The 22,130-nt window shown below is 35.0% G+C and overlaps 1 protein-coding gene across 1 annotated transcript in view; it reads left to right on the top strand.

Moving 5' to 3' along the window:
• The window catches only part of GPC5 (glypican 5), a 580,550-nt gene that overhangs the window by 66,015 nt on the left and 492,405 nt on the right, over window positions 1-22,130 (top strand). The window contains exon 3 of the mRNA XM_078147665.1: window positions 1,529-1,662. Coding sequence (XP_078003791.1) covers window positions 1,529-1,662 — 134 coding nt within the window. The remainder of the gene's footprint in view (window positions 1-1,528; window positions 1,663-22,130) is intronic.

A 22,130-nucleotide genomic window follows, 5' to 3' on the forward strand; every position in this document is an offset into this window, starting at 1 on the left:
ATCCATCATTTTCCTCTTTTTTGTCATAGTAGCCAATCTGATAGGTGTTAAGTGATACCTCAGAGTTGTTTTAATTTGCATTTCTCTAATCGATATGATTAAGAGCATTTTTATATGACTATGTTGATTTCTTTGTCTGAATACTGTCTGTTCATATCCTTTGACCATTTATCAATTGGAAGATAATATACCTTATAAATCTGACTCCAAACTGTTTCATTTTCAAATTCAATTTAAGCTAGTGCTTACTTATCTACACAAATCCTCATCATAAATAAAATCTCCTTTACCTGAATGACCTTCCTTTTAGAGCCAACTGAGCCTATTTGATGTAGGTTTCCTCTTTTAAATATATTACTTTCCTTCACTGATTGATTCCACACTACTTAATTTTACAATGGTTTTTCATATGAATTACAATATCACACATATATGTACAGATATTGCATACATTATACATTTTTCATTAAGGTCTTACCCTGATGCCTCATTGTGTCATAGAAATAATCCTTGGTTCTCAAAGGCTAGGCCAGATAGGTGTAAACTCTCACAGACCTTATAAAGCAAAAAAGGATTTTAATGCAGACCCAGTGACAAATTGTGTGCCTGTCATTTGAGGACCAAACTAAATAAGTCCAAAGAACTTATACTACAAGAAAATGGATTTGTTTTTTATTTACTTATTTGTTTCTTACCACAGTACCTTGTGAATACTACACAGCGTAGTAGAGAAGAATTCCAATCTGCCTCCCATGAGTACTCAGGTACCATTCATATTGACGAAATTCTAAATCTTTGAATTATATAGGCAATGTGGTATAGAGCCAACTTTGGAGCTAGGAAGACATGGATACAAGTGCTGCATGTGACACATCATGACTGTTTAAACTTAGGCAAGTCACTTAACATTTCAGTTAAGTTTCCTAGAGAGGCAACTCTTGAAGATTATAAGTTGCAAAGCTGCATTGGTAGACAGGGTTTTCTTGCCAGGCATTTGCTATACCAGTGATCATAAGTCCATTCCCTAAACCTCTCTTAAAATCTAACATATCTTATACATATATTAAATGGTAGAAATAATCCTAATCCTAACCACCATTTTACTTTTCTTCATTATTTGATTTATAGAGCCATTAAACAGTAAAGCCTTTTCCCAGGTTTCATCTACCAGCCAACCAATTAATTTATTTTAGATTTGTTACCTAAATAATTTCCTTCATACACATCACCTCCAACATCATCCAAAAACTCTTATTTAATTCTTGTTTGTGAATGCTAAGCACTGTGAGGGAATCGCAAAATAAGAAATTGTCACTATTGCCACTTATCAATGAAACATATTTAGTTAGTTTGAAAGTGTCATAAAAATCCTGTGTTTGAAACCTGATATGAATAACGACCTAACAATATAGGTAGGTCTATGCTTTCCTACTTCAGTGAATAGTGGGAGAAGGTGGTATAGATGGGGTTTTGAAAATCCTGCAAAGGCCCTATTACTAACTCTTTCTTATTGCTTTCTTTTAAAAAGGTGAACAAGATCTGTGGTCCCCCTGTCAGAACACCTACACAAACCCCTGGTTGTTCTCTTGATCAGAGCAAAGATAAGCAAGGAATGAAGATCTCTTCAAGAGAGGGTGAAGAAACCCTTGCCAGCAGAAGAAAGTAAGACATTAGTTTTACAACCAGAAAGAAAGAAGAAAGTAAGCCATTAATTTTACAACAGAATGGACCATATTCAATTAAAAAAAATGAAATGCAACAGGAGAGAAAGAAGAGAATAAAATTAATTCAGTTTCAAAGAACTAGCAAAAATGCTTTCATTAATTAGTGTAGGGCCTTTTTGCAAAATCTAGGTTTAGCATTAGGTGATAGCTAGTAGATTATTTCATTTCAAGCCGAGGCTTTGGAATCTAAAAACCATGGTTAGTTAAGAATTTAGGTTATTGATTTTTTCTCTGGAACCTGCTAGACCAATTTGATTAGGGATTCTTCTCTTTCTTTCTCTGTTTTTCCATTGTCCTTTGTGCTGCTTTTGCATGTGTCTAATTTGACCTTTTTTTAAAAAAATAATAAACCACATTATTTCTCTCACTACATTATGATCTCCTTGAGGTCAGGGACTACATCTTGTTTATCTTTATGATCCCCACAATGTCTTATACAGAGTAAAATATATAGCCATTCAATAAATGTTTGTTGAATGGAAATGAAATGATATAAATTGACTTATAAAGGATAAACATTGAGTCATTTGCTTAAAATTAATGTAAATTTTTGTTATTTATTTCACTTGTGAAATTAATATCTGTATCAAAACAATTTTACAAGATCACTTCTTATTAAACAGAAACTGCATCAACAAAGAGAGGAATGAGTTTCTTCAGGGCTTAAAACCAAAGCTGTCTATAAGCACAAAATCAGATAGCATAGAGAATAGCAGGTATTGGGTGGGATGAAGAATATTAGTGGAAAAGACCAATGACTCAGAAAAGACAGGATCCATGAAAAAGGGTTGTAATAAAGCATGGAGCCTTAGATAGCACTTCAAAAATGTCCAGAGCATGAGTGAAAAACAAGATGATCTAAAGACTTTAACAGAAGGAGGTATATATTCAACTCATCAGTTTCAGGGCAAGGATAGATGAGGCTCATGATTGATAGGACTATAGAAAGTTTTATTTATTCAAAATAAACAAATTAGATAAACAGAATGGTGGAATAACAATACCATGCAGGAAAGGGAGGAAATCTTAAAGGGTTGTGAGTGGGGGCAGAGCATAAAGAAATAATAGTCAATGGAAAGAGAAATAAGAGTGATATAATTGCAGACTATCTAGTCAGACAGCAAAAATAAGTACGTAATGAATTGAGGAAATGTATAATAATTTTGTCTCAAAAAAAAAGCATGGTATAGTGTGGAGTGTATGTGAAAGGTAAAGGGTTAGAGACAGCTTTATGCATAATTTGCTCAAGCTTTCCTTCTTTCTCTGTCTCTCTCTCAAAAAAGTGGAGAGCAATGAATAATATATTGCATTGACTTGATAACAATTTCATTCCTAAAAGCATGGGGAAAGTAAAAAGGGGAAATATTATTTGAGGCCTGATTTTAGCAATAATGTACCACTAGTCCTACTAATTGAAATGAGAGAACTGGTGACAACTACATCTTAGCATCCATGATGGATAAAGGGTGGGTGGAGAATAGACAACGCATAATCTGACATATATCCAGATTTTGAAAGTAGTTTTTAAATAGTCCGGGGGAAATTTTAGGATTCCACGACTGGAGATTATATGCAGAAGAAGTGAATCCAAGATGTATGGGATGCTTTCATTAAGAAGTTCTCATAGCACAAAAACCAGTGATTTCAATGAAGAAAACTTTAAAGAAAATGATATGGATATTGGCTAATAGAGATTCTTTTTATAAAAAAAGATATAGTAAATAAAGCAAGAGTTGTAAAAGAAGATGCCTGTGAAATAATAGAAACATCCTGTAAGAAAAAAAAAATCAGGGATTCTAAATCTGAGAATGAAATGAGTCAGGCAAAGAAAGTCAAAGATAACAAAAGAAGTATTTAAAATGCTATAAATAGAGTAAAGGGAAGATGAAAGAAAGATTAGGATCTCTGCTCAGGGTAGAGAGGACAGAGATATTGGACTGTATCAACTCAACTTTTATATGGCTTTTGCTTTCTTAACAATATAGAACAATCTTCTAAGTGATATGGAAAATGATCTTATCAGTGAATTGAAACCCATGATCTCTAAAGAGAGAAAGAGAATATCAAGCTATACTAAATAGTTTTCAATCTTCAAGGCCCCAACTTTGTATAACTGTAATAAAATAAATTAGTGGTATGTTTTTCAATCACAACTCCTATTGTCTTTTGGTCATTCATATGTGGCATACATAAATGATAGCTTCTTCAGAAATCTGGAATGCATGTCTAAGGAGCCAAAAATTAAGGCAGCTAGATGGCACAGTAAATAGAGCATTGGGCTTGGAGCAGAACTGAGTTCAAATTCAGCCTCGGACACCTATTCGCTATATGGTCCATTTACTTAAACTCTGTTTCCCTCAATGTTCTAAACTGCAAAACAAGGATGATAACAGAACCTACCTCTAAGGGTAGAGCAGCTAGGTGGTGCAGTGGATAAATAGCACCAGCCCTGGAATCCGGAGGACCTCACCACTCTAGTATCTTTGCCAAAGAAAAACTCAAGTGGGGTCATGAAAAGTTGTACATGACTGAAACAACTCAGCAACAACCTTCAATGGCTGTCATGAGGAACAAATGAGATAATGTTTGTAAAGTGCTTAGCACAGTGCCTGTGCTTCATAAATACTTGTTTTATTGTCCTTTCCCTTCCTTGAAGACTGTGGGCAGGTGCAGGTAGCATCTTCATCACTATTGCTGATTGAATTTAAGGGCTTCAGAAGGTTAGGACAGATCTGCAGATTTGAGAACTGTACAGATGGTCAAGAGGATGGCTTCTGAAAAGAGAATTTGAATGTCTTTGCTATGGCTTCCAATGTAGGAATTATGGATTCAACCAGAGATCTAGTGCACATAAAAAATATAATAAAATATAGTTATCTAGAATCTAGCAAACTAATCAGATAGACTTTAAGCTAAAAAGAAAATGTTAGAGAGAAACCTGTCTTCCTGTATCCAACCAGGTAGATGCCATAGAGAGTATGAACACTGTAGAAAGAATGGCAAAATTAAAATAATGGTAATAATGATAAAATCTAACATCTATAGAACTTTAAGATGTGCAAAGTGCTTTGTAGAAATATTCTCATTTGATTCTCACAGTATTATCCACATTTAATCATTAAAGAAACTGAGGAAGAGATTAAATGACTTTACCATAGTCACAGAGCTAGTAAATGTCTGGAGGAGTATTTGAACTCACCATCCCCTATGTCACCTAACTGCCTGTTCATAAATTTATGAGTCAAAAATCCAAAAAATGAACCAACAATAAAACCATTAGACTCAGGTAAGCCTATACATAAGCAAAAAATATCAATAACAAATAAGGTGAGCTAGATTAATGTAATAATGTATATTTGACCTGTTAATCTTAGGCTTAGTGGGATAGGACTCATGACTGGGATATATGATTCTGGCAGGTTAAATTTTACAAAAGTAGAGGATAGAGAAACATTTATATTTAAATAACATATGCATGGAAGAAACTTAGAAATGAGAATTAAGAAATGCAGAGTACATTTAGGGGAAAGATCAGTAGCAGCAGAAACTGGAACAATATTGTTATCCAAGTATACTACAGACCACTTGGATAGAAAAGAATAGGATAAAGAATTTTTAAAATTTGATTCAGAAGCTTGATAAAGCAGTGACAGTAGGATTCACTTATCTAGCCATCATCTGTAGCAACCAGAGAAGCTAATATCTTTTACTTGATTTAATTATAATATAATCCTTCAAAAGGTAGAGAGACCAGTAAGAATAACTACTAATCTGTACCTAATTTTCACCAAAAAGAAGGAATTAGTTGAAGTTGAAGTTAAAATTAAGGGGTCCTTGGGGTGACAGTAGGGGAAAAGGAGTAACTATTCCATTTAGAATCTATAATAGAGATGAAGAAAGACATTCTTAGATTTTGAATCCTATACTTTGGGAGAACATATTTCAAAGGGTTCAGAAAAAAAAAAAAAGATAGTATCTTTTGGTCTTGTAAGACAGGCCAGAAGAATGGATATTTTCAAAAATGAAATTCTGAAGACAGAAGGAGCAGCAATTCTTATGAATAATTGAAAAGGGAAGGATATATATGACTAGGGAACTTATTGGCTGCTTTTAATTTTAAGGAGACATATGCAGAAAAAGAAGCAAGGTCAGATAACAGAAGAGGAATACAAAAAGCATGATGTGGTCCAATAAAAAATAGTATCTGGAAAATTGAAATTCAAAATGAGTTGAGACTAATAACACAAATTAAAGTTAAAAAAGTATTTTTTTGGACATTTTATTAGGGAAAATATGGAGGTGAAAGAACGGGGTTGCCAAACATGGAGAGATGGGATGATGATGGAAGATGGGGAGAAGGCAAAATTACTTATTCTTATTTTGCTTTTCTTTCTGCCAAGAGAACAATCTTTGAACTGGAAAAAAAATCATAAAGGGATGAAACCTAAGATAAATCATAGATAGTAAAATAGCTCCTAATTGTTCTGAATGAGTTAAAACGATTAAACCAACTCATTGCTAATATATTGAAAAAAATGGTAGATTTGTTATTGATTATATTGTCAGTGACACCCATGGAAAATGAGAGTTTGGGAGGATCATGAGTTGAGTTTTAGACATAACAAGTTTGCCAGTAGGACATCCAGAAGCAGACAGATATCCAATGGGCAGTTGGAGGTTTAAGTCTGTAGCTGAAGAAAAAAAGAGAATGGGGCTAGGGAAAGTAATGTCTTGGGAATTAGGGTGGCAGAGAGAATCCACAATGCTAGGGGATTGTTAAGAGCTTCAAATGTACAAAGGGCTGAGGAAGGTGAGAGAAGGCCATAATTTTGGGCAGTTAAGAAGTAATTAACCTGGGTGAGCTTTCTTACAATAGATCACCTGAAAGATAGATGATGTGGCTTTTATAAATGAGTAAGTGAGAAATAATAGTGAGAAAGTAGAGACAGAAAGTGGAAGTTACTCTTTCTAGAAATTTTGTGGTAAAGTAGAGGAGAGAGGTAAGACCATCACTTGAAGGAACTGTAGGATCAATGAAAGATTGTTTTAGTATAAAGGAAAACTTTTCAAGTTTTTAGTTATTGAGGAAAATGCCAGTAATGAGGGAGTGGTTAAAGATGATGAAGAAAGAAGTAATAAATGGAGTGACTTCTCAGAAGAAAGTTGAGGGGATGAGTCATCTCATCTTCTAAGGCAAGGGCAAAGGGGAGGGCATTGAGTTGTTTAGGACAGTGGTGTCAAACTCAAATAGAAATGGGCCAATGAAACCCTGGATCTCTGTGGGCTGCATATAATTCAGTTTTAAAATGTAATATTACCTATGTCTTATTGTATTTTTATTTTTTGTGTTAAATATTTCCTAATTACATTTTAATATGATTCAGGCCACTCTTAGGAGTGTTCCAGGGCACATGCATCCTGTTGGCCATGTGTTTGACACCTCTTAATTGAAACATCCAGAAGTTTGGTGCTTTAGAGAATAAGAGATGGATAGCTTACAATGGATGGTCTCATTCTTCTTGGGAAATAGTAGGAAACAAAGCCATCTTTGTGAGAGAGGAGAGTGAGCTTCAGATGAAGATGTGATAAAAAAGAAGACTTAGAAAAGCTGTTATCAGAGTAATAATATATGGAATTACACATAAAAGATGTAGTGCAATAGTTTGATCGATTGACCTATTATAGATTTAGGACTGTGAAGTCAAAGAAATGAAGCCAGAATAGTTAGTGATGATAAGTGGAAAGTGAAATACTAAGGACTCAGAGTTGTGATAAGGAAGAAAAAGCAGGTTGGGGTATAGTGAGGCAATGGTAGTGATGAAAGCATGGGAGATTGTAACCAGAAAGGTGAAAATCAGTGGTCAAGGTTTTCCTTTTAGCGGTACAGATATGACCCACGTCCTTAAGTGGATGCAGCAAAATGCAGGTGGGAATCATGCAAGATGAACTTGATGAATAAGTATATTAAAAGCGTCATCATTCACAGAAACTGAATTTCCAAAGCATGGTGATAGAGGTTAAAGTAGAGGGAAGATGGTTAGCCAAGTGCTAAGGTTGTAGAATGACAAAGAATGCCCTAAAGCTTGGTAGGTGATAGCAACAGGGATAGTGTTAAGAGCAATATAATTAGATTTCTCTTTAATCAGGCTTTAAACCCCAAGAGTGCAGAAGTTCTGTTTCTGTAAGGGAGGAACATGGCATATATCGCTTCTTCATGGGGTACAAAACCTGCTCCTCTTGAAAAGAATGCTGAATATGGAATCCGAAAGACCTAGATTTCAATCTCTCCTCTGACACTTAACTACATCTGTGACTACTAGTATGTAGACTACTAGTAAATTTTTAGTCTCTGATTGTTATTTTTCTCATTGGCTAAATGGGAATAATATTACTTATAGCAAAGCTCAAGGGTTTTTGTGGCATTTGCAACAAAACTCCTGGATGTGGCCTCAACCAGATTAAAATGTTATGAAATGATTAGCAAAATAAATAAAAATATGATACAACATGGGTAATGTTAATTTATGGTTACCTACATCAATATGGACCTGAAGGGATTTGTTTCTACTTAACTTTGACACCACTGACCTATAGTACTTAGCTCCTAGGATTACTCTGCAGACAGGATAAGGACAAAGACATGGGAACTAGTAATAGAAGAATTAAAAAAAAGGATTTTTGGGTAGATAGTCATTTATAGAATAAATTAGCACAAGATTCTAATTGAAATGTTGTTGAGAGGATGAAATGGTCATTATAGGAGACGGCTGAAGACTAATAACATAACAATATCTTGCATGCATATGGTATTTTATGTTTTTCAAAGCACTTAGCCATACACGATCTTATCTGATCCTCATAGTAACTCTATGAATCAGAGGGATGAGGAACTGTAATTTATATTTCACGTATGATAAAGTAGAGACAGAGACATTCAGTGATTTGTCCCCAGGCCCAAGGTTAATAAATAGATGGTGGAGCTGTAATTAGAACCTTAGAACATAAACCTTCTGACCAATATCTCATTGTACATGCTGGGGTCAAAAGTAGATTTTCTTTTCCTTTTTTTAAAATTTTATTTATTGTATTCTGAACTTAAGAAATAAAACAAACATTTCCATTACTTATTAGAATAGAACAAAAAGATGATTGCATATGAAACTGCAACTGTATTCTGTTTAAACATATAATAAATTTATCATGTAACTTCTTTCCCCCCCTTTTTTCTTCCCTCTTCACCCCATCCCCATTCTAAAGATGGCTACCACTAGGCGCAAATACGTATGTATGTATGCATACACACACACACACACACACACACACACACACACACACACACACACACACAATCACTCTGTACATCTATTTATCAGTTCTTTCTTTGGGTGCAGATAATGTCTTTCATCATATGTCCTTTGTAATTAATTTGAATATTTATAATACTCAAAATTGCTTATTCACTCAAAGTTGTTCTTAAAACAATATTATTATTACTGTATGCAATGGTCTACTCATTTTGCTTTTCCTTGTTTCATGCAAGTCTATACATGTTTTTTCTAAGATCATCAAGCTCATCATTTCTTATAGCATAATAGGATTCTATCACAATCATATACCACAACTTGTTAATTTCTAGTTCTTTGCCACCACAAAGAGAGCTACTATAAATATTTTAGAACATATAAATTCTTTTCATTTTCCCTAATCATCTTAGGAAACAGACCTAGTCATAGTATTGCTGAATCAAAGAATATAGGCTATTTAGTAATTCTTTGGGCATAATTCTAGATTGTTCTCCAAAATGACTGGATCAGTTTACAATTCCACCAACAGTGACATAGTGTTCTAATTTTTCCATATCCCCTCCAACATTTTTTGCTTCCCCCTTCAGTCATTTTAGCCAATTTGATAGATGTAAATAGTATCTCAAGGTTGTTTTAATTTGTATTTCTCTAATCCATATGATTTGGAGCATTTTTACATGACTGTTAACTGTTTGTTCATATCCTTTAACCATTTATCAATTGGAGAATTATTTGTATTCTTATAGATTTGACAAAATTCTTTATATATTTGAGATTTGAGACCTTTATCTGGCAACCTGTCTATAAAATTTTTCCCCTAATTTTTTGCCTTCCTTTTGATCTTGGCTACATTTATTTTATTTGTACAAAACCTTTTTAATTTAATGTAAAAAATATCCATTTTACACTTCACATTGTTCTCTATCTCTTATTTATTCATAAATTGTTCACCTATCCATAATTTTGATAGATAACATATTCCATTTTCTTCATATTTTCTTGTAGTTTCTCTCTTTATATCTAGGTCATATATCCATTTTGATCTTATCTTGGTAAATGGACTTTCTTCTCCTTTAAAAAGAATCCTTCCTTTGACCCACCAATGCCAAAGAGATAATAAAAATAAGAAAAGGACCCATGTGTACAAAAATATTTATAGCAGCTTTCTGTGGTGGCAAAGAATTGGAAACTGAGGGGATGCCCATCAACTGGGGAATGGCTGAACAAGTTGTGGTATATGAATGTGATGGAATATAATTGTGCTAATAAGAAATGATGAGTAAGTGGACTTCAGAAAAACCTTAGAAAGACGTATGTGGACTGATTCTGAGTGAAGTGTGTGAAACCAGAAGAACATTATACAGTGACAGCCACCTTGTGGGATGACTTGATAGAGTTAGCCCTTACCACCAATGCAAGGATCTAAGACATCTCCAAAAGTCTCATGATAGAAAATGCTATCCACATCCAAAGAAAGAACTATGGAGTTTGAATGCAGATTTAAACATAATATTTGCTCCTTTTTTCTTCTGTTTTGTTTTGTTTCTTCTTTCTTGTGGTTCCTTCTAATGATTCTAATTCCTCTTTACAATATGACTAATATGAAAATATATTTAATTTAGGAACTATTATGTATATGTAGAGCCTATAACAGATTGCACACACTGTCTTGGGGAGGGAGGAGGAAAACAGGAGAAGAAAATTTAAAACTCAAAAGCATGTGGAAACGAATGTTGAAAACTAGAAATAAATTCATTAATTAAAAAAAAAAGAATCCTGAATCTTGATCCTTGCTTTGGAAGAATGTGGCCCAGATAGACCTGAATGTTATCCATGATTCTTGCTTTGGAACAATGATACACCACCTAGAATTGCTATTTCCCCTTTCCCAAAGCTTAGCAATTCCCAATTATCCCACTTTCTCATATCAGTACTGCTCCTGAGAGCAAAATGGACTCTATTTCCCCTTCTATTTCCTATATTCCAGCAAAATTACCATATTTTTCGAGTTAGGAAGCCAATTTGAGAGGTCCAAGAAAAAAAAAATTTTGCAAGGCAATTGGGATTAAATAACGCCCAGCATCACACAGCTAGTGAGTATCATGTGTCTGAGGCTAGATTTGAACTTAGGTCCTCCTGACTCCAGGGCCACTGCTCAATCCACTGCACCCCCTTGCTGCCCCCAAGCTATGTTTTTTTTTTGACAAAACCATTCTTGTGATGCTCGCAGGATCTATCCATGCATATTCCTTTCCCAAACAATCAGTCATTACCACACACACACACACACACACACACACACCCCTCAAAATGATCTTTCTTTGGCATAAAATATAAATTAAAAATTTTTTTAAAAGTTTGTGGATTATAATGTGGTCCAAATTTCATTCACTAATAAGAAAGCAGAGGCTACCATCTCTTTTAGACTTGGTTAAAGCTTTTCTTGCCATTAACTGAAAGCTTTAAAAGAACTGAATTTGTGGGAGCTAATAGAGAGGCTAGAAGAGTACTGGATTCAACACATGGTCTGAATATAAATAGTTTCTAAAGTGGTCATTGTAGGGATACATTCTATCTCTGAGCGGGAATCTTTTCTAATTCAAAGTTATTTATTAATACTCCTTATGGACTCTTTTGCCCCTTCCCTTTCCTACTTGTCCTTTCTTATTTCCCAGTTTAATTCTTCTGTTGAGCTCCATGCTTTTTCATGTTCCATTGTTTTCTTTGCCTTCTCCTCTCCATTGCTGCTAACACTAGGAGAAGTGCAATCATCTATTAAAACCTCTGCTTGGCACTAACTGCTGTACTGGGCACATTCATTAACTAGGCCAGGTTCCCTGCAACTTAGAAGCTGGAAGACTTTTCCTTCCCAGCAACTGAACTGAATTCTTTAACACTGCACCTTGGGGATATAATTGAATTTATTCCATCTCCCCTAATTTATCCTTTCCATACAACATGCTAATGATGAGCTAATTGAAAAGCTGAGTTATTGATCCTGCTCCTTTAACTGAAGCACCAGACCAATTCCAAGTTTCATCAAAGGTTGGAGAAGGAGGGAAAGGAAGAAGCAGTATTCTTTTAACCAGTGCAAGTGAGGCTAACTCTTTTGTTTTATAGACAGAAACCAAGTTAGTGCATCTGTAAACTGCATTGCACTGATGTAGCTGTCTAAACCAGCCCAGGCAGAATGATTTCCCCATGGCAGATCCCTTTCCCTGCTTGGTTCCTTGAATTTAGTTGGTAAGAAGCAAGCTATTAGCAGGCTTAAATGGGTGATAATTAGCTGTACATTATTATTTCAAAGTGGTGTGGCTGTGCCAATTAAGTGGGTAATTAGGAAAACCCCAGGACAATAAATTAAGACAGAGTCTCAACACCAATGCCCCATCTGTTCTCCAGCAAGCATTCCAATTAGCCAAGCATCCTATTTAAGCATGTGCCAATTAAGGAGATTTGAATGTATGCATGAGTGGGTGGATGTGTAATAGAGAGTGTCACAAGTTTTAGGGGAAATAATTTAAAAATTTTGGAGAGCTTTATGAGATTGGGGAAAAGGTAGAAAAATTTAGAAATACAGATTTTTCTGTGTCAAAAAGGCTATGCAATTTAAATCTCTTGAAGTGTTGTTTTACTGATGAAGAATAAATGGAAAGAGCATATCTTTACTGCATTTCTGTTTTGTGGGAACTATATCATAATTATCTTGCCTCCATTCCCCTTCCAAACAGCAGAGTTGATTATCAAATATTGTTGGGAAAACCACAATTTGCCAAATATTTGGTGAGAGTTGGCATTTAGCAGTGTAGGTGCAATTGCATAGGTTAAAGAGATGAGTGCAGTACAGCAGAAGTCTAACTAGTTTATGAAGTCATCCTCTATTAGAGCAAATGAATTTGTCATACACTACATTGGATAGGATGGTGGTAAACTCAAAAAGTCAAGCACAAACCTGATGACAAAGAAATTGCTGAAATCAATGCATTCAAAATAAGGAAAATGTTGAAATGGTATTAGGATTACTCAGCAGCACTTGAATTTACTAGGATTATGAAACCAAATGCCTGCCTGCCTGCCTGCCTGTCTGTCTGTCTATCTATCCATCTATCTATCTAATCTATTGCCAAACCACATAGACTAATTTCTTGAATATGTGATCAATATACTCAATTGACTATGTAATCGATTTTGACTCCGTAATCAGTCCTCTCCAGTTTACCATAGAAATATAATGCTCTAAGTGTGGTGAAGTGAATACAGTGGTCCACTTGGAGTGTTGAAGTATTTGGAGTTAAAATCTTCCTCAGATACTTAGTAGCTATGTGACCATGGTAAAAATCATTTAACTTCTCTAATCACTAAAATGCCAGGTTTTTTTTTCTGTGTCAAAATTGCTTTTGTCTCTATAAGGAATTACTAGTGAGGAAATTTCTCTAACAATACCCATCAGCAAAGACTGAGCTAAGGGATCAAATGACCTGCCAATAGGTCACATAGTCTACATGAAAGGCTGGACTTGAACCCAGATCAACCAGACCCCCAGGCCACTGTATCAGTCTGTCTCATTTCTAAAACAGGAATAATGACTGTAGGACCTACCTCACAGAATTTCTATGAACCTTAAAAGAGATTATGCAAGACTTTTTTTTTTGAGAACAGAATGAACAGTTTATTTTTAGTTTTCCATATTCACTACTGTATGCTTTTGAGTTTTAAATTTTCTCCCTCTCCCTGCCCAAGATGGCATACAAGCTGATATAGGCTCTCCATAAACTTTCCTATTAAATGTATTTTCACCTTAGTCATGCTGTAAGGAAGAATTAGAACCAATAGGAGGAACCAGAAGAAAGAAGAAACAAAACAAAACGGGGAAAAAAGAGAGCAAATAATATGCTTCGATCTGCATTCAAATTCCATGGTTCTTTCTCTGGATGTGGATAGCATTTTCTGTCATGAGACTTTTGGAGAAGTCTTAGATTCTTATGCAAGACTCTTAATGAAGTACTATACAAATTTCATTTATTATTATGGATATTTTTTCTGAAAGCAAAAAGGATAATTCTTTTAAATCCAGATGTGCCTAGATAAATGCATTTATATATTCTACAAAGAGTTAACATATGAATTAGCATTGACTCATTGCATTTAAAATTAGTTGAAGAAAGTCCTCATAATTGAGAAATATTTCTCCTTTTAAAGAATTAAAATGAATGTACTATTTATAGGCCAAGTCAAGATAATATGAAAGCAGTTTTCTAAAAACATAAAACAAAATCAATAACAAAACAAAAATCAATGCTTTGTAAATATGCCACTATTATTTATTATCCATGAATTTAGTCTAATGAAATACATTTCATATTCCCTACAATGAAGAATATTCTAATTTGGAGTAATACCTAGCATGGGTTGACAATGACAGTTTAATTCTACTATGATTTGAATATTATTTTAAGACTAAAAAAAATGGTTGGGTAGGGAGTTGATATTAGATGAGGTGACAGATAAAAAAGTAGGAATTTCCACAATGAAGTACATAAGCTAGAATAAAAGCTTACAGGAATAAGAAGAGTCAGCACAAACCTTAGGCCAGAAACCAAGTAGGTAAAAAGGAACCAGAAGAGCACAAATACCAAAAGGAAAAGCAAGGTGTTTTAAGCCAATGTCTAAGAACCTGAGATTTATAGGAACCAAAATGACAGAGCAACATGGGTGGTCAAAAGTCCAAATAACCAGTTAGGGCTTAGGAGATCTGGAATGAAAAGGGGGTAAAACCAGCAGGAGAGCAGATGTGAAGTCCCAATTACAAGACTACTTTGATGACTTGATAATGAGGCATCAGTCCAGCAGTTTTTATGTGCTTCCTGAGAAGTCAGGAACCAATTCCCAAGTGTGGCTAACATGGAGCTTGCAGGTAGAGACAGATGAAATGCCCAGCTGAGATAGAGAGCAAGGGGTAGGAAACAAAGGCATGTCCTGATAGTAGTAAAATGCAGCACAGCTAAACAAAAAGTTGTGTCTCCTCCCCCCTCCCATTTTTCTATATCCTTGGGAAGGGATTAAGAATATACAGACTGTGTTCTCATTAACCTTCCAATAACTCAAACTAATCCCATAGCAGATATATTGTTCTTTAGCATAAAGATTGTACTTTTTCATTGTTTCATGATAGCTGCATTTAGTTAGTGTTGTCTGACTGAAATTAGAGAAGTAGTCTCATATTATTGTCCAAATAATCATAATAGCTCATGCTTATATAGAACTTTAAACTACTGTACTGGTATCTACTAATTATTGAAGACCTAGAAGAAAGCCTTTTCTAGGATCCTGTATTGAGGGTTTATGGAATGACATCGATAGGATTTGTTCATTACGTGATGACATGGAGAATTTGATTTCTATAACCACTTAAAGAGTACTTGTGGTACTCATCACAGATCCATTAAAGCATTAAAATATTAAGGTTTACAAAATACTTTACTTATAATAACCCTGATAAAGAAGGTAGTATATTATTATTCTCATTTAACTTGTGGGGAAACAAAGGCATAGAGTGATTGAGTAGCCCATACCAAAAAAAAAAAACTTAGTAAATAACAGATTTGAAACTTTGATCCCAGTCCAGTACTAACATTGCTTAAACCTAAATGCTTCGATTTTTATATCCTCGATGCCTTTTAAGTGACTGGAACAAAATGGTAGCTTAATAAATGATTGTTTATTGAACATTATTATTATGTTTTGTAATAACAACTAACCAGCCTATTGCTATAGAAATAATCGATTCTTCCACAAGAAATATCTAGGCCCAATCTGGCTTTCTTCTACCAACCAAGATCTGTTATAGTCTTGTCCCATCCTATAAGTAGTGTAAGGGATTTAAAATCATTTTAGTATTAATCTTTTAAATGCCCAAAGAAAAATAAATGTTGCAAAAGCCAAAGTAAATGATTTTTTTCAAATTTCTTGATGCATTTATTATACATTATTAATACTTTCTTTGGTACTCTTCCCTGACACCCCTACTTTAGAGCTAATGCCTGTATAAAGGTATGGATGCTTGTATATAGTTGGAAATAAAACAACTGAGAGACAGAATGTTGAATATATCCTCTCCCAAAATGGTGGCTATTACATATGTATGCTAGATGGCACTGCAGTGCATCATGAATAGCTTTTATTCATTTTATTTGCAATTAGTTTTTTGTGCCTTCAGAGCAGCAATTCCCAGACTAATTTGGCCACTTAACAGTTTGGGGCTTGAAATCTATTTTTAAAATTCATGAAAACGGGTATAAGGGGCATGGAGTATCCCCAGGATAAGTAGGAGTATGGGAAATTTTGGAGGAAAATAGAGAAAATTGTCTAATTTCGTAGTCCTTTTCCCAAATACAAGCAGTTAAGTACTTTGATGCTTAGATAAGTTTACATTTAATCTTTTTAAGGGCAAGATATCACTGACATTGAAGTTTTTTTTTTCTCAAAAATCCTGTCTATATCACAGGACTTCTCGGAATATAGATTTGGATTGCTTTAGATTTTCTGTATTTGTATGCCACAGGGTGATTCTCTGATGAGATTTTGCACAAAATGGCTTCTTCAGTAATAAAGTCATGTTGTGTGCTTGCATATCTTTCACCTATCACTTTCAATACCACACTTATCTGGGGATGAAGATGGAATGTTGTTAAAGCTGAGAAATCACAGTTAATGTGAGTTCTCAAGTTCTCCAGTTAATAAGTGAATGATGATGATGATGATGATGAAAGGGGAGGGAGTAAGTATTTATACTTTATAAATATTTTATAAATACTTATTACCTTCTCTTTCCTTATTTATATAGCCCATGCCACGGACTGTGCTAAGCACTTTATAAATATTATCTCATTTTATCTTTACAACAACTCTAGGAGGTAGGTATTAATATTTCTCCTTTTGTATAGCTGAGGAAACTGAGATAAACATATGTTAAAGCACCTTGCCCAAAGTTACATAGCTATTAAGTGTCTGAGGCCAGATTTGAATTCAGGTTTTCTTGACTGCAGGCCCAGTGTTTTATCCATTATACCAGCTAGCTGCCTGTACCTGAATCTAGAACCTGAACAGAAGTTTTGAGATATAATGAAAAGGTTAATACCCAATCATCTACTTACTTTGATTCTTATGGAGAGACACTGTGATTCTTAAAAAAAAGACACAGGGCTCTGGAGTGAATTATATGATACTACTATTTGTGGGGATGAAAAATGTCATAATTATATTCCTCAGCTTTACTTCATAGCCTAAGACAAAGGATGAAAATTGAAAGCTCATGTTTTGCCAACACCATCAATCACCATTTGAAGATTTCATTTTTGCAGTTGGAATTGCCAAGTAAAATCCTGCATATACTACAGTTTTGGGACATGTATTATAGGACTTTCTTAATACTGCAATTTGGGAGATATCTTAGGTAATATGTTGAGGAATCTCATATGTGGACTTTTCAAGAAGGCTTTGCAACATAGCTCTTAATTGAATTAGAATTGACATTTGTAATGTCCTAAGGTAAACCCCTAACCAAATAGACTCCACTTACGTATTATTCCACTACATATTACATAATTCAAAAGTGCTATTCTTAATATCCATGCTGTACAAAACATAAGGCAGAAAACATTTGCCCATAGACCAGTAAAATATAGGAATATATACATACACATTCATGTATATAGTGTGTGTGCTTGTGTTCCATATAGATATAGAAGAACACATGTAAATGTGTTCCATGGTGTCTACAGATCTGTTCATATATACCAATCACTACTTAAGGTATTGAACACTAGAGCTACCATTTTGTCTATATTGACATTCAAGAAGATTTTAGAATCTGAAGAAGTAATCCATCTTTCCCCAGGTGAATACTACTAGGAAGTCAAGAGAGAGAGAGAAAAAAAAAAGTTGGAATTACACAAAAATATTTATAACAGTACATTTTGTAGGAACAAAGAACTGGAAGCAAATTAAATGCCTATTTAATTAGGGAATAACTAATCAAATTTGGTACATTGATATGATATATTATTGTGCCATAAGAAATAATTTTAAGAATGAGTAAAAATTCAGGGAAGCATAGGAAAATTTATAGGACCTAAGGCAGAGTGAAAGAAATAATGCGTTAAAAACTAAATAAATGTAAATTTAAAAAAAAAAAGAAATTTAATGTTTTGTTTTATCCATTTGATTGTGAGTTCCTCTTCTCCCCACTCCACCCTCCACTCCAGCTTAGCATAGTGGCTGGCAAATGGTAGGTATTTAGTAAATGTATGTCAACTTATTGAGCTGAAATTACAATGATGAACCTTAGCCCCAGATAAGAGATCATCTCTCCATTCACTGCATGGATCAGGGAATATATAGGTGGACCATTTCACATATTTTCAAAGATGGTCACTATGTTAGTAGTTTTGCTAAGCTGCTTTTCCTTTCCTTTTTTGTTCCTTGTTATAAAGAATGACTTGCTGGGCAGAGAAAGAGTAATGGAGACACTCAGAAATGAGGATGATATAAAAACAAAATATATCAATATACATTTTTAAAACCTATAATGCCATCATGATAGATCATGCCTTTCAAAGTCCATTAGAAGAAAGCACAAGGAGTATCAAAGCAGTAGTGAAGCACAAGGGAAACGTGATTATTCGCAAGAGTGTAAATCCCTGGAGTAGTGCTGTAACAGTACTCAATAGCAAGATGCAATATTTGCAATAGTACTTATATATGCTTTTAGTAAAATGGAAATCTACTCTAGTTGTGGTATATCAATCAGTAAAGATACTTTCCACAATATTTTCTTACAGGGCTCCAGGCCAAGGTTATTTCAATCACAAGTCATTGCTCAAGATTATAAGGGATATCTAGTTCATACTACTTAAAGATACATTGTGGGTTTGCCATATTGCTCTTTCATAAGCTAGCTTCCTCTTAATGTCATTGGGGTAACTGAAAAAAAATAGTGCAAAGAATGCTAGATTTCAGATCAAAGGAGCTGGGTTTGAATTTTGACTCTTCCACATATTACATGGATAATCACCTGGACAAAAGCATTTAATCTCTTTGAGTCTGTTACCTCAACTCTAAAATGAAGGACACTAGAATAGCGAATTTCTAAGGTACTTTTCAACTCCAAATCAATGATCTATGAAAAGCCTTTCAGGAAGGAGCTAGTTCAAAACACTAGGTATAATTGACCAAGGAATTCATACTGTTAGAACAGACTGACTACAGGAAGTTAACAAATTCCCCAGGTTGTTCTCTGAGGAACTGGAAGGTTACAGGGTGAACCCAGTGTCATTATATTTGGATATAGTTATTGCCCCAATTGACATGAAAGTCAGAAATGTGCCTAAACCTCCAGGGAAGAAAAATGAATTCTCCAGTAAACAAGTTCACCCTGGAAGCTGACCAGCCCATACTTACATGCCTTCCATCTGGAAATTATTCCCAAGAAAGCACTAGCTAGAAGCTATATCGGGTGGCCTGGAATTGATTCTGAAATTGTAAAGACTATAAGAGTGTAACACATGCCAGACGGTTCAGCCTGACTCAATAAGGCCTCTATTTTTCTGTGGGAACCAAGGAAGAATGTGTGGCCAAGAATCTCCTCCTCCCCCACCCCCAATTTTGTAGAATTGTTCTAGGTGTGATATTTCTGTATTATAGTAGACATCTTTCTCTACTTGTCCTGAAGCTCTTCTGGATCCATGTTAAATCAGTGTAGAAATAATTCTGCCTGTTAATTGTAACACTCCAATATCCAAGCACTGTTGTTTTGCTCAAGATTATACATCTACTTCAGCTGAGTTTAAGAACTTTGAAGCTAGAAAGCTTATCTTAATTTTTACCATTGTACTTCATAATTCTCAAATGAAAGGCCAGATGAAATGATGGTGGGGATGATTAAGGTTACACTGAAACAGATTATTAAAGACATGTTAACAAAATTTTTTCAATTTTTTTTTTTGTCACTGGCTATGTCACTGCATTTTCAACAACAGTAATCAGTTCTGTCAAATTACAGAATGGGTGATGCTTCAACACTGTCTTCATCCTGCCTTTATTGAGGATGCATCATACTAATGAGAAAGAATTTTAAATGTTCTTTGCAAGAATTCTACATTTATGAATTTATATAACTACTTATACCACAAGGGTTATTGTTGTTATTGTTGTTTTGCTAGGAATTATAGGAATGGACTAAATTCCAAGCAAAGAGTTCTTGCTACTTGTTTTAATGCAATTCGTGTAAGGTTCTAGATTCCAGAGTTGGGGCTCAGGAAACTCCTGGAAAATTGAGCTGTCAGCTGATATTCAAACCTCTGAGGGGTTGGGGCTATTACTGCAGGAGTTACTAAAACTTTGAACCTCCCTGGAGGCTCCCTTTAGAACAGGGAGATTACTGAGGTCCTTGTGCTATTGTATTTGAGATAATAGTGTCTATGTTATTTAAGGCCCAGATTTCAGATGGACCTATGTAGCATCATTATATTAATCTGCTGGTAAAAACATGCATACCAGGGTAATTTGACAACAGCAGAATTGGTTAAAACATCTCTGCTGGAGTCATGTGCGTTGATTTCTTTGGGCTGTACTTCCTAAAGATTCTCTAACAGTGGAAAAAATAGAGAAGCAGTAATTCTTTCCCCACCTGTAAAGTAGGGGCTTAGACTAAATGCTCTCTCATTTCCCCTTCCAGTTCTCTTGTTTTTTGACTCTGAGTCATCTTGACCCATCCAAAGTACTGAAGTGCATTTACTTGTTAGTTAAGATTTAACCTCAAATGACGGTTGGTTCCTCCACACTGGATAAAAGATTATTGGGTAATAGGGTACGGATTGTTAAGTGTATATGGTGGGAGCATTGTTGTGGAGGAATGAGTCCATTTCTGTTCCTTTGACTGCTTAATGGTTTGTTCCTTTAGAATTTCTGTAGTTGCATGGCTCATTTCTGTTTCAAAAATGTAAGTTTTATATAGACTATTTCTTTGATTCAGTCCTAATGAAGATTTGCTCTTTTCTTGACTGCTACTTTTCTTGGTAGTGGTGCAGTGGATACAGCACTGAGCCTGGAGTCAAAAAGATTTCTCTCCCTGAGTTCAAATCTGGGTTCAGACACTTACTAGCTGTGTGACCTTGGGCAAGTCACTTAACCCTATCTGCCTCAGTTTCCTCATGTACAAAATGAGCTGAAGAAGGAAATGGCAAACCACTCCAGAATCTTTGCCAAGAAAACCTCAAAATAGGGTCACGGAGAGTTGGACATGACTGATATGACTGAACAGCAACGTCTCTTGATGACTTGTCTTGACTATTATTTAGACCAAGGCAACAGAAGCTATCAGTATTACAGACACACAAAAACACTTCTTGAAAGTATGAATAATGGAACTCCTTGGCTTATATACATTCCGTATAACTCATCAGCATTATATTGGCTTTTCCTCACTCCCTTCACTAGTGCTCTGTCCACAATTTTCTGTTCATAAATTAATAGAACATGCCACCGGGCTAATGGAATTGAGACTAACGGACATGAATTCTTATGAAAATCAACCAAATAGCCATAGAGAGAGGAGGCAGAGGATATGAAGTTTCTTTCAAACCTAGTTCCTCATTTTCTTTATGCCCACACCAATTTCACTTAGTCCTTGGACTCTTGGGACAGGGCTTGTTGTCATGACTGCAAAGAAGTCTGTGGTTAAAGCCCTTATTTATGAGAGATCATAAGCAAGGCTTTTAAGGGTATATTTTTCAAGATTGTTCCAACAGTCCTGAGCAGAGCTGTTTTGGAAAGAGAGATTTAGATGACCCTTTTTAAAATGATGATACTTTCAGTAGAAATGCTTCTTCACGGTGCTTTTAGCTATATTGAGGGTGTGGGGTCATTGAAAACTGAGAATCAGAGACATGCACATATGCTTTAGTAGAGCTAACTGCAATCTGCCAGCACAGGAGCAAATAGTAAATCCCCCTGCCAGAGAGAAGCCCATGGCCTGAGTGATTGTCAGCAAAACAGGCCACACCAGGGGGCACCGGGACAATAGAAGCAGATTTCTACAGGTCTT

Source organism: Phascolarctos cinereus, unplaced genomic scaffold (genome assembly GCF_003287225.1).
Source record: "Phascolarctos cinereus isolate Bilbo 61053 unplaced genomic scaffold, phaCin_HiC Scaffold_7;HRSCAF=346, whole genome shotgun sequence".
Classification (NCBI taxonomy): Eukaryota; Metazoa; Chordata; class Mammalia; order Diprotodontia; family Phascolarctidae; genus Phascolarctos; species Phascolarctos cinereus.